General features: G+C 48.0%; 1 protein-coding gene across 5 annotated transcripts; it reads right to left on the reverse strand.

Annotated features, from left to right (window-relative positions):
• Positions 1-271: 271 nt before the first annotated feature.
• Positions 272-26,731, reverse strand: LOC129840548 (integral membrane protein GPR155-like). 5 transcript variants are annotated; one of them, XM_055908498.1, is made up of 17 exons: positions 26,425-26,731; positions 25,379-26,052; positions 23,940-24,118; positions 23,029-23,249; positions 16,821-16,995; positions 15,544-15,699; positions 14,429-14,512; positions 12,179-12,299; positions 7,943-8,027; positions 7,721-7,811; positions 6,657-6,870; positions 6,409-6,486; positions 6,089-6,207; positions 4,869-4,964; positions 4,726-4,790; positions 3,187-3,324; positions 272-2,150 (listed from the first exon to the last, which is right to left on the reverse strand). In XM_055908498.1, exons 2-17 carry the CDS (start codon positions 25,794-25,796, stop codon positions 1,832-1,834), a joined length of 2,559 nt encoding a protein of 852 aa, XP_055764473.1. In that variant the 5' UTR covers positions 25,797-26,052; positions 26,425-26,731; the 3' UTR covers positions 272-1,831. The 5 variants fall into 5 exon arrangements, with proteins under 5 accessions (XP_055764473.1, XP_055764477.1, XP_055764474.1 ...); XM_055908502.1 differs by lacking the exon at positions 25,379-26,052; XM_055908499.1 differs by having other exon boundaries at positions 23,940-24,028; positions 25,379-26,731.
• Between the last annotated feature and the right edge of the window lie 328 nt (positions 26,732-27,059).

Consider the following 27,059-nt stretch of genomic DNA (forward strand, 5'->3'; position numbering starts at 1 on the left):
AATGTGGACACGCTGTCTACTTGACCAGGCAGGACATGTGTTCCATACAGAATGTGGACACGCTGTCTACTTGACCAGGCAGGACATGTGTCGCAGGAAACTATGTCAATGCATGGCCTTTAAAAACTGACTCAGCGATGATCTACAAGTGGTGTTGGAGGCCTCACCTCTGGCTTTGAACAAAATGATGTGTCACAGACAAGCTGTACCTCACCGCTAAAGCTTTGTCTTAGTTGAGCCTGATGGGCTGACAGTACTGGGTAACAGAACATAGTGGGGAAACGTTTAATCCTTCACTGACTTTCAAGTACATTACAACAGTATTACAGTAGTCTTACAACACGTCAGTTCAGTTACATAATGAAATAGTTGAATCGTCTCAGGGCAACATTTCAGCCAGTGCAGATTTCTTTATGTCGTGTAAAGAAGTCTCTCTGTGATCCTGGAGCTGGTTGAGGTTGTGGATTGGTTCCGCTGGGATAGTAGCTGACTCAGGATGCACACACCGGCCACTTAAATGGCACCCTATTCCCTTCATAGTGCCCTACTCTTGACCAGAGTCCTGTTCTCTTCATAGTGCCCTACTCTTGACCAGAGTCCTGTTCCCTTCATAGTGCCCTACTCTTGACCAGAGTCCTGTTCCCTTCATAGTGCCCTACTCTTGACCAGAGTCCTGTTCCCTTCATAGTGCCCTACTCTTGACCAGAGTCCTGTTCCCTTCATAGTGCCCTACTCTTGACCAGAGTCCTGTTCCCTTCATAGTGCCCTACTCTTGACCAGAGTCCTGTTCCCTTCATAGTGCCCTACTCTTGACCAGAGTCCTGTTCCCTTCATAGTGCCCTACTCTTGACCAGAGTCCTGTTCCCTTCATAGTGCCCTACTCTTGACCAGAGTCCTGTTCCCCTTATAGTGCCCTACTCTTGACCAGAGTCCTGTTCCCTTCATAGTGCCCTACTCTTGACCAGAGCCCTGTTCCCTTCATAGTGCACTACTCTTGACCAGAGTCCTGTTCCCTTCATAGTGCCCTACTCTTGACCAGAGCCCTGTTCCCTTCATAGTGCACTACTCTTGACCAGAGTCCTGTTCCCTTCATAGTGCACTACTCTTGACCAGAGTCCTGTTTCCTTCATAGTGCCCTACTCTTGACCAGAGTCCTGTTCCCTTCATAGTGCCCTACTCTTGACCAGAGTCCTGTTCCCTTCATAGTGCCCTACTCTTGACCAGAGTCCTGTTCCCTTCATAGTGCCCTACTCTTGACCAGAGTCCTGTTCACTTCATAGTGCCCTACTCTTGACCAGAGTCCTGTTCCCTTCATAGTGCCCTACTCTTGACCAGAGTCCTGTTCCCTTCATAGTGCACTACTCTTGACCAGAGTCCTGTTCCCTTCATAGTGCACTACTCTTGACCAGAGTCCTGTTCCCTTCATAGTGCCCTACTCTTGACCAGAGTCCTGTTTCCTTCATAGTGCCCTACTCTTGACCAGAGTCCTGTTCCCTTCATAGTGCACTACTCTTGACCAGAGCCTGGACGCAGCCCACCATCTTTCTCTCTTCTTGGGTCCATTCAGGAGGGTGCAAACGTTACAGAAATGTTCAGATATAAATGTATGACACGGAACAGATATGATTGTCTGATATGTGGAAATGGGAATGCTAAATGGTGTCAGCTCTATCTCATTATATTTCCATCTGAACGTTTCATCTCACTGAATAGCAGTGTTGTAATATTCTAATACAGGATTTAGGAGTCACGGTTTAGGGACTTGACAACAACACTGCTGAATAGTAATCCCCCCCCCCCCCCCCCACTCCTCCCTCCTTCTCTGGGAACATCACATGGCCACAGGAGGCATACTGCTGTTCCTCTCCATCGGTGGCGTCCAGCTCCTCTCAGTGAAGCGGTAGTGTAGCAGGGGGTCGTCCCTGAAGCCAAACTGGTGTGTGAGGTGTTGCAGTATCCCTCCTTGCTGGAGCTGAGCCCCATAGAGCTGGGCTTCCCCCCTGTCCCGGGCCAGACCCGCCCTCACCAGCCAGTCCACCAGATCACTGCCCAGGAAAGTGGCCTGAGTCTGGGCCTGGGATGGAGGATAAGTCCCCTGACCAGGTCTCTCCCTGGAGCGCTCCTTCTCCTGAACCCTCTCTCCCTCACACCTGCGTATCAAAGGAAGGATTCACCCAGTGTCCCATTGTTCAGGCTTTCCCCAGAAGCACTAGGGTGGAGATATGGCGGAAGAGGAGAAAGGAGAACAGAGAGAAAAGGAGTGGTAGTGAGGATGAGAGTTCCGTAAGAGAAACAGGAAATCAAAAGGTGAAAAGTAGCTACCAGGATGGTGTACCACTCCAAAACCAGAATGCATTACCAGTGAAGAAGACTGTGGTAAGTTCAGTCCGTTCACAGAGTGTACAATGCAATAAAGCATTTCTAAAGACAGGATTAGTGGTGGAAACATGCAGGATATTAGCTAGGGTAAAATCCTAGGCCCTGCATAGAGAAGATGTAGGAGAGAACGAGTTGAACTAGTAGGTAACATGCTAGTTATGGAATACTATAGCTGCATAAGCAGGAGCATTTAAGAGTCAACTGTTTCTTTTTTATTGTATTTTTGTTTTTTTTATATATCATTTTACCCCCTTTTTCTTCCCAATTTTGTGATATCCAAATTGGTAGTTACAGTCTTGTCCCATCGCTGCAACTCCCGTACGGACTCTGAAGAGGTGAAACACAACCCCTCCAAGCCGCACTGCATCTTGACACACTGCTCGCTTAACCCGGAAGTCAGCCGCACCAACGTGTCAGAGGAAACACAGTACAACTGGCGACCGATGTCAACGTGCACTGCACCCGGCCCGCCACAGGAGTCGCTAGAGCGCAATGGGACAAGAACATCCCTGCCGGCCAAACCCTCCCCAAACCTGGACGACGCTGGGCCAATTGTGTGTCGCCTCATGGGTCTCCCGGTCGCGGCCGGCTGCAACACAGCCTGGGATCGAACCAGGATCTGTAGTGACGCAGCTAGCACTGTGATGGAGTGTCTTACACCGCTGGGCCACTCGAGAGACCCAAGTCAACGGTTTTAATATAAATTCTAGAGATTTGATTCTGCACCAATCAGACATGTCCTGGGAGTGAAATCATGCTACAAAAAATTATATATAAATGATAATTGATGTTTATGTTGTGGCCTACCTTTTGATGGGCACTATGTCCTGAACACACTGGTCTTTATGATAGCGGACAAACTGAGTGCAGGTCAGCCTGATCTCCTCTGGAACCACAGAGGGGGGCTCCTCCGCACTCTCCCTGCCCTGCCACAGGCTCACTAACCTGGGGGACAGGACACACACAGGCCCCTTAGAGGGAAGAACAACCACATCTTCTACAGCCACACTACCTGGCTCAGGCAAGTCTGACTTCGATCAGGCCTTGTGCTGACGTTGGGACAATACAGCATACAGGAGGTGTTACTGATGTTTGGACAATACAGCATACAGGAGGTGGCATGATGTTGGGACAATACAACATACAGGAGGTCTTACTGATGTTGGGACAATACAGCATACAGGAGGTGTTACTGATGTTGGGACAATACAGCATACAGGAGGTGGTGTGATGTTGGGACAATACAGCATACAGGAGGTGTTAATGATGTTGGGATAATACAGCATACAGGAGGTGTTACTGATGTTGGGACAATACAGCATACAGGAGGTGTTAATGATGTTGGGACAATACAGCATACAGGAGGTGGTGTGATGTTGGGACAATACAGCATACAGGAGGTGGCGTGATGTTGGGACAATACAACATACAGGAGGTGTTACTGATGTTGGGACAATACAACATACAGGAGGTGTTACTGACGTTGGGACAATACAACATACAGGAGGTGTTACTGATGTACAACATACAGGAGGAAGTGCTGATGTTGGGACAATACAACATACAGGAGGTGTTACTGATGTTGGGACAATACAGCATACAGGAGGTGGCATGATGTTGGGACAATACAACATACAGGAGGTGGCGTGATGTTGGGACAATACAACATACAGGAGGTGGCGTGATGTTGAGACAATACAACATACAGGAGGTGGCGTGATGTTGAGACAATACAACATACAGGAGGTGTTACTGATGTTGGGACAATACAGCATACAGGAGGTGTTACTGATGTACAACATACAGGAGGAAGTGCTGATGTTGGGACAATACAACACACAGGAGGTGGCATGATGTTGGGACAATACAACATACAGGAGGTGGCGTGATGTTGAGACAATACAACATACAGGAGGTGGCGTGATGTTGAGACAATACAGCATACAGGAGGTGTTACTGATGTTGGGACAATACAACATACAGGAGGTGTTACTGATGTTGGGACAATACAACATACAGGAGGTGTTACTGATGTTGGGACAATACAACACACAGGAGGTGGCATGATGTTGGGACAATACAACACACAGGAGGTAGTGTGATGTTGGGACAATACAACATACAGGAGGAAGTGCTGATGTTGGGACAATACAACATACAGGAGGTGGTGTGATGTTGAGACAATACAACATACAGGAGGTGGCGTGATGTTGAGACAATACAACATACAGGAGGTGGTGTGATGTTGGGACAATACAACATACAGGAGGTGGTGTGATGTTGGGACAATACAACAGTTAATGATGCACTATGCTCTCTGAAGTAAGAACCTAGTTCCTAGCTCACCTCTTCTTGAATGGCAGAATGATCAGATGCCTGTCCAGGCCAAAGATACCAAAAGAAATGAAGCCCTGAGAAACATGAGAGGTGAAGTCAGCAACAGTAAAATCCCTTTGTATACTCATCATCTAATAGACAGGAGAGCGTACCTGTCCATAGTTGGCCACAGCACAGAAGAACTGCAGCTCCAGGTACAGTCTACCAGGGTCCTGGTTGAACAACCACCATAGACAACTGGACAGGTTCTGGAAGACATGCGGGAGGGGGAATGAAAAGTGCACACTTCACAGTTAACAAGGTTCGAGATTGGAGTGAACTAGTGCACACTTCAGGGACAAGGGTAGGTAGAGAAAGGGGACACGGCCAAGCAATAAAAGAATAGAACAGAACAGACCAGATTAGAACAGAACAGTGTAGAGCAGAACAGAATAAAACAGAACAGTAAAACAGAATAGAACAGAGCAGAACAGAATAGAGTAGAACAGAGCAGAACAGAATAGAGTAGAACAGAGCAGAACAGAATAGAGTAGAACAGAGCAGAACGGAATAGAGTAGAACAGAGCAGAACAGAATAGAGTAGAACAGAGCAGAACAGAGCAGAACAGAATAGAGTAGAGTAGAGTAGAACAGAGCAGAATAGAACAGAGCAGAACAGAGTAGAATAGAGTAGAATAGAACAGAGCAGAACAGAATAGAGTAGAACAGAGCAGAATAGAGTAGAGTAGAGTAGAGTAGAGTAGAACAGAGCAGAATAGAACAGAGCAGAACAGAGTAGAGTAGAACAGAATAGAACAGAGCAGAACAGAATAGAGTAGAGTAGAGTAGAACAGAGCAGAATAGAACAGAGCAGAACAGAGTAGAATAGAACAGAACAGAATAGAACAGAACAGAGCAGAACAGAATAGAGTAGAACAGAGCAGAATAGAGCAGAATAGAGTAGAGTAGAGTAGAACAGAGCAGAATAGAACAGAGCAGAACAGAGTAGAGTAGAACAGAATAGAGTAGAACAGAGCAGAACAAAATAGAGTAGAGTAGAACAGAGCAGAACAGAGTAGAGTAGAACAGAGCAGAACAGAGTAGAGTAGAACAGAACAGAGCAGAATATAGCAGAACAGAATAGAGTAGAGTAGAACAGAGCAGAACAGAGTAGAGTAGAACAGAGCAGAACAGAGTAGAGTAGAGTAGAACAGAACAGAGCAGAATATAACAGAGCAGAACAGAGTAGAATAGAACAGAGCAGAACAGAGTAGAATAGAACAGAGCAGAACAGAGCAGAACAGAATAGAGTAGAACAGAGCAGAACAGAATAGAGTAGAGTAGAGTAGAGTAGAGTAGAACAGAGCAGAATAGAACAGTAGATAACACTCACAGCCAGCAGGGAAACTATAAGGAGTAGACACAACAGGACGTGTCTGACCAGCTGTCTGTCATCCTGGACCGGTGGACTACACTGCTGCTGCTGGGGTTCACACAGCGCCCCACACTGGCCTGGAGGGTACAGCACAACACGTCAACAGGGTTGTATTCATTCGTGCACACCGTAGCAAAACGTTTTGCAACAGCATCACAGTGGACACAACAACAGGGACACAGTCAACTCAACAGGTCAGCACGGCCCGAAGTGTCAGCCCATAAACCTAGAACACAACTGCAGCCAGAGCTGTAGTCATTCACGTGGTGTTCCTGTACCTGTTAGAGACGTGGGAGTGTCGTTCCTGGTGGCGCCGTTGCTCATGTCGGGCACGGGCTGTGTACAGCTACAGCAGTCTGGGAGGGACACACAACAACAACACACAGTTCTGAGTTATATCAAACTACTCATGTTTTTTAACAATATGTTTAGGTTGGCAATTTAAGGTTTTACATACGAAGTTCGACACAAAATCCCCAGTAAACCAACGCACCCAACTAGAACCAACAATAATGTGTGTAGCTACCACTGTTGTTGCTGGTCTCTGCTGCTGAGGGCTCCAGTGGGGGGGTCTGGTCCTCCTGGTGTCCAGGGGGTCTCAGGTCCTCTATAGTAGCCGTGTTGGAGGCTCTCTCCAGGGCTTGATAGTTCTGGTTCTCCTTGGTGCCCTGGCTGAGACCCATCAGAGAGAAACCACCTACCAAGATGCTGCAGGAGACTACTACTGCAGTACTGATGATCTGAGAGAGGGGAGAGAGGTAAAACCTTTAGGACTGGCTCCAGATCTATGTGATGTGTAAAGTGTAAAACCTTTAGGACTGGCTCCAGATCTATGTGATGTGTAAAGTGTAGTCAACTCGGGGAGAACTATACAGTGGATCTGTATTTCAGTAAACTAAAACCACAGGTGGCCTCACTCCTGAGCCCTGCAATAGAAGAAGGCAGAGTCTATAGGATCAGGCATCCTCTCTCCTGGGCCCTGCCATAGAAGAAGGCAGAGTCTATAGGATCAGGCATCCTCTCTCCTGGGCCCTGCCATAGAAGAAGGCAGAGTCTATAGTATCAGGCATCCTCTCTCCTGAGCCCTGCCATAGAAGACGGCAGAGTCTATAGGATCAGGCATCCTCTCTCCTGAGCCCTGCCATAGAAGAAGGCAGAGTCTATAGTATCAGGCATCCTCTCTCCTGAGCCCTGCCATAGAAGAAGGCAGAGTCTATAGGATCAGGCATCCTCTCTCCTGGGCCCTGCCATAGAAGAAGGCAGAGTCTATAGGATCAGGCATCCTCTCTCCTGCCATAGAAGAAGGCAGAGTCTATAGGATCAGGCATCCTCTCTCAAGAGCCCTGCCATTGAAGAAGGCAGTCTATAGGATCAGGCATCCTCTCTCCTGAGCCCTGCCATAGAAGGCAGAGTCTATAGGATCAGGCATCCTCTCACCTGAGCCCTACCATAGAAGGCAGAGTCTATAGGATCAGGCATCCTCTCTCAAGAGCCCTGCCATAGAAGAAGGCAGAGTCTATAGGATCAGGCATCCTCACTCCTGAGCCCTGCCATAGAAGGCAGAGTCTATAGGATCAGGCATCCTCTCACCTGAGCCCTGCCATAGAAGAAGGCAGAGTCTATAGTATCAGGCATCCTCTCTCCTGCCAGTAGCAGGCCTCCAAGGATGAGGAACGGTATGCTGTGGAAGAGAACAACACTGTAAGGTTAAGTTTGAGGAACACAAACATACAACACACTGTTTCACACACACACACACACACACACACACACACACACACACACACACACACACACACACACAGGACGTACCCCCAGCCAAAGACCATGAAGACCCCAGGTGGAATCCTCAGGAAATTGTCCTTCTTGGTTAGAACCAAACAGAGAGGAATGAGACCTGTAGTCAGACCCAGACAGAATCAAACAGAGAGGAATGAGACCTGTAGTCAGACCCAGACAGAATCAAACAGAGAGGAATGAGACCTATAGTCAGACCCAGACAGAAGCAACTCAGGGTTATTCCACAGATACTGTACAACATACCAGTCCAGACTCACACGGTGCATACCCGTCCAGACTCACACGGTGCATACCCGTCCAGACACACACGGTGCATACCAGTCCAGACACACACGGTGCATACCCGTCCAGACACTCACGGTGCATACCCGTCCAGACACTCACGGTGCATACCCGTCCAGACACTCACGGTGCATACCCGTCCAGACACTCACGGTGCATACCCGTCCAGACTCACACGGTGCATACCCGTCCAGACACTCACGGTGCATACCAGTCCAGACACACGCGGTACATACCCGTCCAGACACACGCGGTACATACCAGTCCAGACACACGGTACATACCAGTCCAGACACACACGGTACATACCAGTCCAGACACTCACGGTGCATACCAGTCCAGACACACGCGGTACATACCCGTCCAGACCCACGCGGTACATACCCGTCCAGAAACACACGGTACATACCCGTCCAGACACACACGGTACATACCCGTCCAGACACACACGGTACATACCCGTCCAGACACACACGGTACATACCCGTCCAGACACACACGGTACATACCCGTCCAGACACACACGGTACATACCCGTCCAGACACACACGGTACATACCCGTCCAGACACACACGGTACATACCCGTCCAGACACACGGTACATACCCATCCAGACACACGGTACATACCCATCCAGACACACGGTACATACCAGTCCAGACACACACGGTACATACCAGTCTAGCCACACGGTACATACCAGTCCAGACACACACGGTACATACCAGTCTAGCCACACGGTACATACCAGTCCAGACACACACGGTACATACCCGTCCAGACACACGGTACATACCCGTCCAGACACACGGTACATACCCGTCCAGACACACACGGTACATACCCGTCCAGACACACGGTACATACCCGTCCAGACACACAGTACATACCAGTCCAGACACACACGGTACATACCAGTCTAGCCACACGGTACATACCAGTCCAGACACACACGGTACATACCAGTCTAGCCACACGGTACATACCAGTCCAGACACACGGTACATACCAGTCCAGACACACGGTACATACCAGTCCAGACACACGCGGTACATACCAGTCCAGACACTCGCGGCACATACTCGTCCAGACACTCGCGGCACATACCCGTCCAGAAACTCACGGTACATACCCGTCCAGACACACACGGTACATACCAGTGCAGACACACGGTACATACCAGTCCAGACACACACGGTACATGCCTGTCCAAACATACATGGTACATGCCAGTCCAGACACACGCGGTACATGCCAGTCCAGACACACGCGGTACATGCCAGTCCAGACACACGCGGTACATGCCAGTCCAGACACACGCGGTACATGCCAGTCCAGACACACGCGGTGCATACCAGTCTAGACAAACGCGGTACATACCAGTCTAGACACACGCGGTACATACCAGTCTAGACACACGCGGTACATACCAGTCTAGACACACGCGGTACATACCCGTCCAGACAAACGCGGTACATACCAGTCCAGACACGCACGGTGCATACCAGTCCAGACACTCACGGTGCATACCAGTCTAGACAAACACGGTACATACCAGTCCAGACACACGCGGTACATAACAGTCCAGACACACGGTACATACCAGTCCAGACACTCGCGGTACATACCAGTCCAGACACTCGCGGTACATACCAGTCCAGACACTCGCGGTACATACCAGTCCAGACACTCGCGGTACATACCAGTCCAGACACTCGCGGTACATACCAGTCCAGACCCACACGGTACATACCAGTCCAGACACACACGGTACATACCAGTCTAGACTCACGGTACATACCAGTCCAAACACACACGGTACATACCAGTCCAGACACTCACGGTACATACCAGTCCAGACACTCACGGTACATACCAGTCCAGACACTCGCGGTACATACCAGTCTAGACACACGCGGTACATACCCGTCCAGACACACACGGTGCATACCAGTCCAGACACACACGGTACATACCCGTCCAGACACACGGTACATACCCGTCCAGACACACGGTACATACCAGTCCAGACACACGGTACATACCAGTCCAGACACACGGTACATACCAGTCCAGACACACACGGTACATACCCGTCCAGACACACGGTACATACCCGTCCAGACACACGGTACATACCCGTCCAGACACACACGGTACATACCCGTCCAGACACACGGTACATACCCGTCCAGACACGCACGGTGCATACCAGTCCAGACACCCGCGGTACATACCAGTCCAGACACACGCGGTACATACCAGTCCAGACACACAGTACATACCAGTCCAGACACACACGGTACATACCAGTCTAGCCACACGGTACATACCAGTCCAGACACACACGGTACATACCCGTCCAGACACACACGGTGCATACCAGTCCAGACACACGGTACATACCAGTCCAGACACACACGGTACATACCCGTCCAGACACACGGTACATACCCGTCCAGACACACGGTACATACCCGTCCAGACACACACGGTACATACCCGTCCAGACACACGGTACATACCCGTCCAGACACACGGTACATACCCGTCCAGACACGCACGGTGCATACCAGTCCAGACACTCACGGTGCATACCAGTCTAGACAAACACGGTACATACCAGTCTAGACACACACGGTGCATACCAGTCCAGACACACGGTACATACCAGTCCAGACACACACGGTACATACCCGTCCAGACACACGGTACATACCCGTCCAGACACACGGTACATACCCGTCCAGACACACACGGTACATACCCGTCCAGACACACGGTACATACCCGTCCAGACACACACGGTACATACCCGTCCAGACACACGGTACATACCCGTCCAGACACACGGTACATACCAGTCCAGACACACACGGTACATACCAGTCTAGCCACACGGTACATACCAGTCCAGACACACACGGTGCATACCAGTCCAGACACTCACGGTACATACCAGTCCAGACACACACGCGGTACATACCAGTCCAGACACACACGCGGTACATACCAGTCCAGACACACACGCGGTACATACCAGTCCAGACACACACGCGGTACATACCAGTCCAGACACACACGCGGTACATACCAGTCCAGACACACACGCGGTACATACCAGTCCAGACACACACGCGGTACATACCAGTCCAGACACACACGCGGTACATACCAGTCCAGACACACATGGTACATACCAGTCCAGACACACATGGTACATACCAGTCCAGACACACATGGTACATACCAGTCCAGACACACACGGTACATACCAGTCCAGACACACACGGTACATACCAGTCCAGAGACACACGGTACATACCAGTCCAGAGACACACGGTACATACCAGTCCAGACACACACGGTACATACCAGTCCAGACACACACGGTACATACCAGTCCAGACACACACGGTACATACCAGTCCAGACACACACGGTACATACCAGTCCAGACACACACGGTACATACCAGTCCAGACACACACGGTACATACCAGTCCAGACACACACGGTACATACCAGTCCAGACACACACGGTACATACCAGTCCAGACACACACGGTACATACCAGTCCAGACACACACGGTACATACCAGTCCAGACACACACGGTACATACCAGTCCAGACACACACGGTACATACCAGTCCAGACACACAGTACATACCAGTCCAGACACACAGTACATACCAGTCCAGACACACAGTACATACCAGTCCAGACACACACGGTACATACCAGTCCAGACACACACGGTACATACCAGTCCAGACACACACGGTACATACCAGTCCAGACACACACGGTACATACCAGTCCAGACACACACGGTACATACCAGTCCAGACACACACGGTACATACCAGTCCAGACACACACGGTACATACCAGTCCAGACACACACGGTACATACCAGTCTAGACCCACGGTACATACCAGTCAAGACACACGGTACATACCAGTCCAGACATATGTGCTGTAGAGTGACCCATAGAGCAGTGTGAATGTCAACACCTGTCCCAAGATGTCCTCCTGCTTCACCACGAAGTTCCACAGGATCATACTGACACACACTAGGAACTACAGGGACAAGGAGAGACACATTACTATATAATAATCTGTCTGTAAACTATTGTTGGAAAAATTACTTGTGTCAAAGTAGATGTCCTAACCGACTTGCCAATACTATAGTTTGTTAACAAGAAATTTGTGGAGTGTTTGAAAAACGAGTTTTAATGACTCAACCTAAGTGTATGTAAACTTCCGACTTCAACGGTATATAATATAGTAAACATTATGTACAGTGCCTTCGTAAAGTATTCAGACCCCTTGACTTTTTCCACATTTTGTTAAGTTAGACTTACTCTAAAATGCATTAAAAAAAAATTTAAAATCCTTAGAAATCGACACACAATATCCCATATTGACAAAGCGAAAAACAGGTTTTTAGAAATGTTTTCGCATTTATTACAAATAAAAAACTGAAATATCTTATTTCCATAAGTATTCAGACCCTTTGCTATGAGACTGGAAATTGAACTCAGGTGCATCCTGTTTCCATTCATCATCCTTGAGATGTTTCTACAACTTGACTGGAATCCACCTGTGGTAAATTCAAATGATTGGACATGATTTGGAAAGTCACACACCTGTCTATATAAGGTCCCACAGTTGACAGGCCATGTCAGAGCAAAAACCAAGCCATGAGGTCGAAGGAAATGTCAATAGAGCTCCGAGACAGGATTGTGTCGAGGCACAGATCTGGGGAAGGGTACCAAAACATTTCTGCAGCATTGAAGGTCCCCAAGAACACAGTGGCCTCCATCATTCTTAAATGGAAGAAGTTTGGAATCACCAAGACTCTTCCTAGAGCTGGCTGCCCGGTCAAACTGAGCAATAGGGGGAGAAGGGCCTTGGTCAGGGAGGTGACCAAGAACCCGAAGGTCACTATGACAGAGCTCTAGAGTTCCTCTGCGGAGGTGGGAGAACCTTCCAGAAGGACAACCATCTCTGCAACACTCCACCAATCAGGCCTTTATGGTAGAGCAGCCAGACAAAAGCCACTTCTCAGTAAAAGGCACATGACAGCTCGCTTAGAGTTTGCCAAAAGGCACCTAAAGATTCTCAGACCATGAGAAACAAGATTCTGATGATTCTGATGGTCTGATGAAACCAGATTGAACTCTTTGGCCTGAATGCCAAGATCCATGATCTTGATGAGATCCATGATGGAAACCTGCTCCAGAGCGCTCAGGACCTCAGACTGGGGCAAAGGTTCACCTTCCAACAGAACAACGACCCTAAGCACACAGCCAAGACAATGCAGGAGTGGCTTCGGGACAAGTCTCTGAGATGTCCTTGAGTGGCCCAGCCAGAGCCTGGACTTGAACCCGATCAAACATCTCTGGAGAATCCTGAAAATAGCTGTGCAGCGATGCTCCCCATCCAACCTGACAGAGCTTGAGAGGATCTGCAGAGAAGAATGTGAGAATCTCCCTAAATACAGGTGTGCCACGTTTGTAGCATCATACCCAGAAGACTCAAGGCTGTAATCGCTGTCAAAGGTGCTTCAACAAAGAACTGAATAAAGAGTCTGAATACTTATGGAAATGTGACATTTCTGTTTTAGTTTTTTTTTCTTTCTTTTTTTCCAAAACAGTTTTTGCTTTGTCATTATGGGGTATTGTGTGTAGATTGATTTGAGGCAAAAACATTTTTCATCCATTTTAGAATAAGATTGTAATGTAACAAAATGTGGAACAAGTCAAGAGGTCTGAATACTTTCAGAAGGTACTGTATATGAAGGATATATGTATTAACCCTTACAGAAGGTACTGTATATGAAGGATATATGTATTAACCCTTTCAGAAGGTACTGTATATGAAGGATATATGTATTAACCCTTTCAGAAGGTACTGTATATGAAGGATATATGTAATAACCCTTTCAGAAGGTACTGTATATGAAGGATATATGTCTTTCAGAAGGTACTGTATATGAAGGATATATGTATTAACCCTTTCAGAAGGTACTGTATATGAAGGATATATGTCTTTCAGAAGGTACTGTATATGAAGGATATATGTCTTTCAGAAGGTACTGTATATGAAGGATATATGTAATAACCCTTTCAGAAGGTACTGTACATGAAGGATATATGTATTAACCCTTTCAGAAGGTACTGTATATGAAGGATATATGTAAGAACCTGTGCCAGGAAGAGGTTCATGGAAAACATGTGTGGGAGCCTCTTGAACTTCTTACTGAGGAGAATGACAGCGATGGTCCACACCTACAACACAAACACTATGTGTTTCAGTGTTAAAACACAGCTTGAACACACTCAAGTTGTCAGAAGTCTTTGCAGAGGAGATTATAATTTTAAAAAGCCATTGGTATGAATCCTCTATAATTAAAGCTGCATTATTCACCAAGGAGTCAGCAAGCCCTGACCAACACCATGGAGTCAGGAAGCCCTGACCAACACCATGGAGTCAGGAAGCCCTGACCAACACCATGGAGTCAGTAAGCCCTGACCAACACCATGGAGTCAGTAAGCCCTGACCAACACCATGGAGTCAGGAAGCCCTGATCAACACCATGGAGTCAGTAAGCCCTGACCAACACCATGGAGTCAGGAAGCCCTGACCAACACCATGGAGTCAGTAAGCCCTGACCAACCCCAAGGAGTCAGTAAGCCCTGACCAACACCATGGAGTCAGTAAGCCCTGACCAACACCATGGAGTCAGTAAGCCCTGACCAACACCATGGAGTCAGTAAGCCCTGATCAACACCATGGAGTCAGTAAGCCCTGACCAACACCATGGAGTCAGTAAGCCCTGACCAACACCATGGAGTCAGTAAGCCCTGATCAACACCATGGAGTCAGTAAGCCCTGACCAACACCATGGAGTCATTCAGCCCTGATCAACACCATGGAGTCAGTAAGCCCTGACCAACACCATGGAGTCAGTAAGCCCTGACCAACACCATGGAGTCAGTAAGCACTGACCAACCCCATGGAGTCAGTAAGCCCTGATCAACACCATGGAGTCAGTAAGCCCTGACCAACAGCATGGAGTCAGTTATCCCTGATCAACCCCATGGAGTCAGTAAGCCCTGACCAACACCTTGCTTCAATCAGCTAAAGTCAAACAGGACCACACATGGAGGACAACCAAGCCTATTGAAAGCAGTATCAAAGTCTGCCTTCTTCATTGGCCTTTCACGTAGAGAGACAGCGAGAGAGAGACAGCGAGAGAGAGACAACGAGAGAGAGACAACGAGAGACAGATAAGAACATAAACAGAAAGAAGCCTCACCAGTGCGACCAGGCTGACGATGCTGATGTTGAAGCTAACATTCTGCAGCTCAGTGACCAGTGGCTTGGGGTCCATCAGGGGGATGGTCAGGAGCCAGGCTGACACGTACATGATGGGGGCAGACAGGAACGTGCTGATCACCATCCCTGACGTCACCTACAGGAGGACAGACAGAAAGGTAGGGAGAGAGATGTGGATGTGTAAATACAAGCCTTGGCTGTCTAGAAAGGTGGCTATTAGCCAAGAAATTAAATACAAATTGATAATGTAATACTCACCACTTCCAGCTCCATGTTATACTGTGATGTGTGTGTGTGATGTGTGTGTGTGTGTGTGTGTGTGTGTGTGTGTGTGTGTGTGTGTGTGTGTGTGTGTGTGTGTGTGTGTGTGTGTGTGTGTGTGTGTGTGTTACCAACTCACCACTTCCAGCTCCATGTTATGGTGTGTGTGTGTGTGTGTGTGTGTGTGTGTGTGTGTGTGTGTGTGTGTGTGTGTGTGTGTGTGTGTGTGTGTGTGTGTGTGTGTGTTACCAACTCACCACTTTCAGCTCCATGTTATGTTGTGGTGTGTGTGTGTGTGTGTGTGTGTGTGTGTGTGTGTGTGTGTGTGTGTGTGTGTGTGTGTGTGTGTGTGTGTGTGTGTGTGTGTGTGTGTTACCAACTCACCACTTTCAGCTCCATGTTATGTTGTGGTGTGTGTGTGTGTGTGTGTGTGTGTGTGTGTGTGTGTGTGTGTGTGTGTGTGTGTGTGTGACCAACTCAACAATTCCAGCTCCATGTTATGTTGTGGTGTGTGTGTGTGTGTGTGTGTGTGACCAACTCAACAATTCCAGCTCCATGTTATGTTGTGGTGTGTGTGTGTGTGTGTTACCAACTCACCACTTCCAGCTCCATGTTATGTTGTGGTGTGTGTGTGTGTGTGACCAACTCAACAATTCCAGCTCCATGTTATGTTGTGGTGTGTGTGTGTGTGTTACCAACTCACCACTTCCAGCTCCATGTTATGTTGTGGTGTGTGTGTGTGTGTGTTACCAACTCACCACTTCCAGCTCCATGTTATGTTGTGGTGTGTGTGTGTGTGTGTGTGTGTGTGTGTGTGTGTGTGTGTGTGTGTGTGTGTGTGTGTGTGTGTGTGTGTGTGTGTTACCAACTCACCACTTCCAGCTCCATGTTATGTTGTGGTGTATGTGTGGTGTGTGTGTGTGTGTGTGTTACCAACTCACCACTTCCAGCTCCATGTTATGTTGTGGTGTGTGTGTGTGTGTGTTACCAACTCACCACTTCCAGCTCCATGTTGTACTGTGATGCGTAGATGGCTACGCTGGGAGCGGTGGGGAACACCCCGTAGAGAAAGGCATAGTTAGACAGGCTGGAGTGGTTCAGACTGCTGCTGTTGGAGCCTGGAGAGTCCAGCAGGTCTACCATGTCCATACAGATAAGAGGCATCACCAGCCTACATAGGAGAGACAAACAGATAACACTGTGTTAGTTAGGACACTAGGACAGTACCACTAGGACAGTACCACTAGGACATTACAGTACCACTAGGACATTACAGTACCACTAGGACAGTACCACTAGGACAGTACCACTAGGACAGTACCACTAGGACAGGACCACTAGGACAGTACAGTACCACTAGGACATTACCACTAGGACAGGACAGTACCACTAGGACAGTACCACTAGGACAGTACCACTAGGACAGGACCACTAGGACAGGACCACTAGGACAGTACAGTACCACTAGGACAGTACCACTAGGACAGTACCACTAGGACAGTACCACTAGGACAGTACCACTAGGACAGTACAGTACCACTAGGACAGGACAGTACCACTAGGACAGTACCACTAGGACAGGACAGTACCACTAGGACAGTACCACTAGGACAGTACCACTAGGACAGTACAGTACCACTAGGACAGTACCACTAGGACAGTACCACTAGGACAGTACCACTAGGATAGGACAGTACCACTAGGACAGTACCACTAGGACAGTACAGTACCACTAGGACAGGACAGTACCACTAGGACATTACAGTACCACTAGGACAGTACAGTACCACTAGGACAGTACCACTAGGACAGTACCACTAGGACAGTACCACTAGGACATTACAGTACCACTAGGACAGGACAGTACCACTAGGACAGTACCACTAGGACAGTACAGTACCACTAGGACAGTACCACTAGGACAGTACCACTAGGACAGGACCACTAGGACAGTACCACTAGGACAGGACCACTAGGACAGGACAACTAGGACATGACCACTAGGACAGTACCACTAGGACAGTACCACTAGGACATTACAGTACCACTAGGACAGGACCACTAGGACAGGACCACTAGGACAGTACAGTACCACTAGGACATTACAGTACCACTAGGACATTACCACTAGGATAGTACAGTACCACTAGGACAGGACCAATAGGACAGTACAGTACCACTAGGAGAGTACCACTAGGACAGTACCACTTGGACAGTACAGTACCACTAGGACAGTACAGTACCACTAGGACAGGACAGTACCACTAGGACATTACAGTACCACTAGGACAGGACAGTACCACTAGGACAGTACCACTAGGACAGTACAGTACCACTAGGACAGTACCACTAGGACAGTACAGTACCACTAGGACAGTACCACTAGGATAGGACAGTACCACTAGGACAGTACCACTAGGACAAGACAGTACCACTAGGACAAGACAGTACCACTAGGACAAGACAGTACCACTAGGACATTACAGTACCACTAGGACAGTACAGTACCACTAGGACAGTACCACTAGGACAGTACCACTAGGACAGTACCACTAGGACAGTACAGTACCACTAGGACAGTACCACTAGGACAGTACCACTAGGACAGGACAGTACCACTAGGACAGGACAGTACCACTAGGACAGGACCACTAGGACAGTACAGTACCACTAGGACAGGACCACTAGGACAGTACCACTAGGACAGTACAGTACCACTAGGACAGTACCACTAGGACAGGACAGTACCACTAGGACAGTACCACTAGGACATGACAGTACCACTAGGACAGTACCACTAGGACAGTACCACTAGGACAGTACCACTAGGACAGTACCACTAGGACAGGACAGTACCACTAGGACAGTACCACTAGGACAGTACCACTAGGACAGTACCACTAGGACAGTACAGTACCACTAGGACAGTACAGTACCACTAGGACAGTACAGTACCACTAGGACAGTACGGTACGACTAGGACACTACAGTACCATTAGGACAGGACCACTAGGACAGGACAGTACCACTAGGACAGTACCACTAGGACAGGACAGTACCACTAGGACAGGACACTACCACTAGGACAGGACAGTACCACTAGGACAGTACAGTACCACTAGGACAGGACCACTAGGACAGTACCACTAGGACAGTACTACTAGGACAGTACAGTACCACTAGGACAGTACAGTACCACTAGGACAGTACAGTACCACTAGGACATGACAGTACCACTAGGACAGTACCACTAGGATAGTACCACTAGGATAGTACCACTAGGACAGGACAGTACCACTAGGACAGGACAGTACCACTAGGACAGGACAGTACCACTAGGATAGTACCACTAGGACAGTACAGTACCACTAGGATAGTACAGTATCACTAGGACAGGACAGTACCACTAGGATAGTACCACTAGGACAGTACAGTACCACTAGGACCGTACAGTACCACTAGGATAGTACCACTAGGACAGTACAGTACCACTAGAACAGTACAGTACCACTAGGATAGTACCACTGGGACATGACAGTACCACTAGGACAGTACAGTACCACTAGGACAGGACAGTACCACTAGGACAGGACCACCAGGACAGGACAGTACCACTAGGACAGGACCACTAGGACAGTACAGTACCACTAGGACAGGACAGTACCACTAGGACAGGACCACTAGGACATTACAGGACCACTAGGACATGACAGTACCACTAGGACATGACAGTACCACTAGGACAGGACAGTACCACTAGGACAGGACCACTAGGACAGTACAGGACCACTAGGACAGGACAGTACCACTAGGACATTACAGTACCACTAGGACAGTACCACTAGGACAGTACCACTAGGACAGGACCACTAGGACATGACAGTACCACTAGGACAGTACCACTAGGACATGACAGTACCACTAGGACAGTACCACTAGGACAGTACCACTAGGACATGACAGTACCACTAGGACAGTACCACTAGGACATGACAGTGCCACTAGGACAGTACCACTAGGACAGGACCACTAGGACAGGACAGTACCACTAGGACATGACAGTACCACTAGGACATGACAGTACCACTAGGACAGTACCACTAGGACAGGACAGTACCACTTGGACAGTACAGTACCACTAGGACAGGACAGTACCACTTGGACAGTACAGTACCACTAGGACAGTACCACTAGGACAGTACAGTACCACTAGGACAGTACCACTAGGACAGTACAGTACCACTAGGACAGTACAGTACCACTAGGACAGTACCACTAGGACAGTACCACTAGGACAGTACCACTAGGACAGTACCACTAGGACAGGACAGTACCACTAGGACAGTACCACTAGGACAGTACCACTAGGACAGTACAGTACCACTAGGACATTACAGTACCACTAGGACATTACAGTACCACTAGGACAGTACAGTACCACTAGGACAGTACGGTACGACTAGGACACTACAGTACCATTAGGACAGGACCACTAGGACAGGACAGTACCACTAGGACAGTACCACTAGGACAGGACAGTACCACTAGGACAGGACACTACCACTAGGACAGGACACTACCACTAGGACAGGACAGTACCACTAGGACAGGACAGTACCACTAGGACAGTACCACTAGGACAGTACTACTAGGACAGTACAGTACCACTAGGACAGTACCACTAGGACAGGACAGTACCACTAGGACAGTACCACTAGGACAGTACCACTAGGACAGTACAGTACCACTAGGACAGTACGGTACCACTAGGGCAGTACGGTACCACTAGGACAGTACGGTACCACTAGGACATGACAGTACCCCTAGGACAGTACCACTAGGATAGTACCACTAGGACAGGACAGTACCACTAGGATAGTACCACTAGGACAGGACAGTACCACTAGGACAGTACCACTAGGGCATTACAGTACCACTAGGACAGGACAGTACCACTAGGACAGGACAGTACCACTACGACATGACAGTACCACTAGGGCATTACAGTACCACTAGGACAGGACAGTACCACTAGGACAGGACAGTACCACTAGGACAGTACCACTAGGACAGTACAGTACCACTAGGACAGGACAGTACCACTAGGACATTACAGTACCACTAGGACAGTACAGTACCACTAGGATAGTACCACTAGGACAGTACAGTACCACTAGGACCGTACAGTACCACTAGGATAGTACCACTAGGACATGACAGTACCACTAGGACAGTACAGTACCACTAGGACAGGACAGTACCACTAGGACAGGACCACTAGGACAGGACAGTACCACTAGGACAGGACTACTAGGACAGTACAGTACCACTAGGACAGTACAGTACCACTAGGACAGTACAGTACCACTAGGACAGGACCACTAGGACAGTACAGTACCACTAGGACAGTACCACTAGGACAGGACCACTAGGACAGTACAGGACCACTAGGACAGGACAGTACCACTAGGACATTACAGTACCACTAGGACAGTACCACTAGGACAGGACCACTAGGACATGACAGTACCACTAGGCTATGACAGTACCACTAGGACATGACAGTAGCACTAGGACAGTACCACTAGGACATGACAGTACCACTAGGACAGTACCACTAGGACATGACAGTGCCACTAGGACAGTACCACTAGGACAGGACCACTAGGACATGACAGTACCACTAGGACAGTACAGTACCACTAGGACAGTACCACTAGGACAGGACAGTACCACTAGGACAGTACCACTAGGACAGTACCACTAGGACAGTACAGTACCACTAGGACAGTACCACTAGGACAGTACAGTACCACTAGGACAGGACCACTAGGACAGGACAGTACCACTAGGACAGTACAGTACCACTAGGACAGTACCACTAGGACAGTACAGTACCACTAGGACAGGACCACTAGGGCATGACAGTACCACTAGGGCATGACAGTACCACTAGGACAGTACCACTAGGACAGTACAGTACCACTAGGACAGTACCACTAGGACAGGACAGTACCACTAGGACAGTACCACTAGGACAGTACAGTACCACTAGGACAGTACCACTAGGACAGGACAGGACCACTAGGACAGGACAGTACCACTAGGACAGTACAGTACCACTAGGACAGTACAGTACCACTAGGACAGTACAGTACCACTAGGACAGTACAGTACCACTAGGACAGTACCACTAGGACAGTACAGTACCACTAGGACAGTACCACTAGGACAGTACCACTAGGACAGTACAGTACCACTAGGACAGTACCACTAGGACAGTACCACTAGGACAGTACCACTAGGATAGTACCACTAGGACATTACCACTAGGACAGTACAGTACCACTAGGACAGTACCACTAGGATAGTACCACTAGGACAGTACCACTAGGACAGTACAGTACCACTAGGACAGTACCACTAGGACAGTACCACTAGGACAGGACAGTACCACTAGGACAGGACCACTAGGACAGGACAGTACCACTAGGACAGGACCACTAGGGCATGACAGTACCACTGGTACATGACAGTACCACTAGGACAGTACCACTAGGACAGTACAGTACCACTAGGACAGTACCACTAGGACAGGACAGTACCACTAGGACAGTACCACTAGGACAGTACAGTACCACTAGGACAGTACCACTAGGACAGTACAGTACCACTAGGACAGTACCACTAGGACAGTACAGTACCACTAGGACAGTACAGTACCACTAGGACAGGACCATTAGGACAGGACAGTACCACTAGGACAGGACAGTACCACTAGGACAGTACCACTAGGACAGGACAGTACCACTAGGACAGTACCACTAGGACAGTACAGGACCACTAGGACAGTACAGGACCACTAGGACAGTACAGGACCACTAGGACAGTACAGGACCACTAGGACATTACAGTACCACTAGGACAGTACAGTACCACTAGGACAGTACCACTAGGACATTACAGTACCACTAGGACAGTACAGTACCACTAGGACATTTCAGTACCACTAGGACAGTACAGTACCACTAGGACAGTACAGTACCACTAGGACAGTACAGTACCACTAGGACAGTACCACTAGGACATTACAGTACCACTAGGACAGTACAGTACCCTATTTACAACTGCAGTTATCAGCACACTATCCATCCATTCCCACAGGGTAGGTTGATAATGACTTGATGACATTTGTGTAACTCACAGTTTGGCAGTGATGAGCAGGATCAGGGCTACTCCAGTAGACCTGGTGAGTTTGCCCACCTGTCCCACCATAGATAGTCCCAGGTAGAAGAGAGCTGCTCCTCCGAAGGAGTTGGCCAGGCCATCCACAAACTCCTCCATCACAGCAGGGATCCTCTGGCCCAGGGCAAAGTGGGACACGATCCCGACCACCACCATGAACACTATCGGGTTCTTCAGTACCTATAAAATAGATTAGAATAAAAGTGGGACACAATGCCCACCAGCCACCACCGTATAGAAGAATACTTTACTGTCCACTTTCCTTACAGTCCACAAAAATGTGTCTTATTGCTGTTAACCCAACCCCCTAAGACACACCCTGACACCATGTTTTAACCCAACCCCCTAAGACACACCCTGACACCATGTTTTAACCCAACCCCCTAAGACACACCCTGACACCATGTTTTAACCCAACGCCCTAAGACACACCCTGACACCATGTTTTAACCCAACCCCCTAAGACACACCCTGACACCATGTTTTAACCCAACCCCCTAAGACACACCCTGACACCATGTTTTAACCCAACCCCCTAAGACACACCCTGACACCATGTTTTAACCCAACCCCCTAAGACACACCCTGACACCATGTTTTAACCCAACCCCCTAAGACACACCCTGACACCATGTTTTCTAGCCTTTATTATTCACTGTGATATTAAGATGTTTTTCCATTCTTATCACAGCTAGCTAACAGATACACAGATCCTTTCACTCTAATTTCTTTGTTACAAAATCCTACGTATTTACTACTTTTATTGAATGTTAAATATGTTCCTTGTCCAATAAAGAATAAAGCACCATTTAATGTAATTTGCAAAACAAAAAAAACTATTGATCCCAGAAGAAAGTAAGATGAAATGACCTGCAGCAGCACCACTCTGATGATCTGCAACTTCCCCTGCTGTCTCTCTGGGTGGTCCTTCCACTTCTGGACCTCACAGAAGGCAAATCCTATGGGATTGAGGAACATCAGGGAGACAGGAGCCACCAGGTAGATGTACTGCAGGTACTCTGGATATGTGTTCCTGTACAGGGCGTCCACTGCAGGGACGGGGGACGGGGACGGGGGACAGATGTTATTGTATGGTTTCCAAACCATTCCTCAGGGACCCCCAGATGTTCCAACAAATACAGTGTATTCAGAAAGTATTCAGACCCCTTCACTTTTCCCACATTGTTACGTTACAGCCTTATTCTAAAATAGATCAAATGAAATGTTTTCCTCATCAATCTACACACAATACCCCATAATGACAAAGTGAAAAAAGGTTTTGAGAAATGTTTGCAAATTTATTAAAAACAGAAATAACTTATTTACATAAGTATTAAGACCCTTTGCTATGAGACTGTAAATTGAGCTCAGGTTCATCCTGTTTCCATTGATCATCTTTGAGCTGTTTCTACAACTTGGAAAGGCACACACCTGTCTATATAAAGGTCCCAGTTGACAGTGCATGTTAGAGCAAAAACCAAGCGTCACGTCTGGAGAAAACCTGGCACCATCACTACGGTGAAACGTGGTGGTGGCAGCATCATGTAATGGGGATGTTTTTCAGCAGCAGGGACTGGGAGATTAGTCAGGATCGAGGGAAAGCTGAACGGAGCAAAGCACAGAGAGATCCATGATGGAAACCTGCTCCAGAGCGCTCATGACCTCAGACTGGGGGCGAAGGTTCCCCTTCCAACAGGACAACAACCCTAAGCACACAGCCAAGACAACGCAAGTGTGGCTTAGGGACAAGTCTCTGAATGTCCTTGAGTGGCCCAGCCAGAGCCGGACTTGAACCCGATCTAACATCTCTGGAGAGACCTGAAAATAGCTGTGCAGCTATGCTCCCCATCCAACCTGACAGAGCTTGAGAGGATCTGCAGAGAAGAAGGGGAGAATCTCCCCAAATACAGGTGTGCCACGTTTGTAGGGTCATACCCAAGAAGACTTGAGGCTGTAATCACTGCCAAAGGTGCTTCAACAAAGTACTGAGTAAAGACTCTAAATACTTATGGAAATGTGATATATATATATTTTTTAAAATAAATTAGCAAAAATGTCTAAACCCGTTTTTGCTTTGTCATTATGGGGTATTGTGTGTAGATTGATGACGGGGAAAAACGATGTAATCCATTCTACAATAAGTCTGTAAAGTAACAATGTGGGACAAAGTGAAAGGGTCTGAAAACTTCCAGAATGCACTGTGTGTGGAACGGCTGGGACTGTTCAGAGAAAGAGGTTGAACTTCCCAAAGGAAAATAAACTCGCCCTTATTGTACTGCGATCACATTCCAAAAGACACCTATCCTCACCAATGGGATACCCCAGGGCGAAGTCGTTGCTCTGCGTAGCGAAGATGGAGTAGAGTCCTGCCTTGCTGTACCTGCTCTCCGGACTGGCCACGGCTAGCGTCAGAACACACACCAGGGCGAACACCGACACCTTGGCTATCAGGATACTCCACAGGAACGACCAGATCACATTATTAAAGTCCAACAGAACCATGTTCTTGAAGAGCAGCGCCGGGAGGGCGAATTTAGACACAAAGTTCCCTAATCCTTTAGCTTGACAGGAGGTGATTATGTCTGTCCTACCGGCGACGTATCCACACAGGATGATCCCAAAACACTCCAGGAGAGCCGGGAAGAGCTTGTCGATAGACATGGCTTGGGTGGAGGAGAGGGGGTTGTGGGATATGTTCTTGCCATGGATGGCTACGTAGGTATCCATGGTTGTTTTGTGGTTGTATGAGGACTAAATTACTTCACAGATGGGAATATCTTTCGATATCGGAGTACAGAACAGTCATGCTGGGCACCAGTTCAGGCTAATACATCCGCAATGCCCTTGTTGAAACCATATTAATCGGTGAGTAGTAGTCGGATAGGTCATACACTTTTTTTTTCTTTCAGAAAACATGTAATACCAAGGACCAAAAGCGTTTCCTGACCAAGTGATAGGAAAAACTCCCGGCCCTGCCAATACCCTATACAGGAGAGGGAGAATGCGGTGAATCTGTTGTCAAAAAGAACCAATACAAAGCTATTTACGAGGAGTGCAGTGCTGATGACACGCATACCACAGATAATATTACATTTTAGCCTACTCCCAACTGGGCATTGAAACTGCTTTCAAAAATAGTCATGGGGGATTTCAGTATGTGAGGATTGACAGAGTAACCTTTTATACGTGTAACTCGTGATGTCTTGAACGATGCCAATTATTGGATTTGGAGCTAGGTACTGTAAATAGCTAAAGTTAGCATGCTATTCGTTGCTAGTAACAGTTACATCTAACGTTAGCTAGCTCGCGTGCTAAAAACATATTACGAAAATACAACAAGATAAAAGCGTCATACCTTGCACATCTGGTGACGAGATATTACATATTTAACACGCGCTTGTCGTTTTTTTATAAAAATGTAGCGTTAGTCTAATTCGTCCTATCTATTGCTGTTGACAGCTAGCTAACGGTAGTACAAATGCATGCTATTATCATTTGGCGTATGCTATTTGGAACCCTTGGCACGTCACAACATTGACGTTGCCCAAATTGAAGTTGAAATGTAAAATGGTAAAGGTTATGTCCCAAGGATCCCAGATAGCAGTAACAATTCTCAGTTGTGGCCTTTCGTGCAATTGTTCAACAACGCCCTATATTATGAGTGACAAGCCAGGCATCCAATTGTCGCCAAAGTGTGTTGTTTCGAGGAGCTATACTCGGCTTTGATTGGGTGGGAAAGCGACCGATCTCTGACGTTAGTAAGGGTCTCTCAATATGTCTGTATAATGTGAGTTAAGACCCGTCAATAAATCAATACATTTAGGTCAATAAATCAACGAATTAGCTAAGACTAGACACCTTTAAAATATATACAAACCTAGAATACTCCACTAGCTGCATATCCCCCTAAAAATGTGATTAGATTCTAAAATAGTGTAGTTTGAGAGTGTTAGTGAAGCAACTAACTTCCTTCTATATTGTACGAGAACA

Source organism: Salvelinus fontinalis, chromosome 41, assembly GCF_029448725.1.
Source record: "Salvelinus fontinalis isolate EN_2023a chromosome 41, ASM2944872v1, whole genome shotgun sequence".
NCBI lineage: Eukaryota > Metazoa > Chordata > Actinopteri > Salmoniformes > Salmonidae > Salvelinus > Salvelinus fontinalis.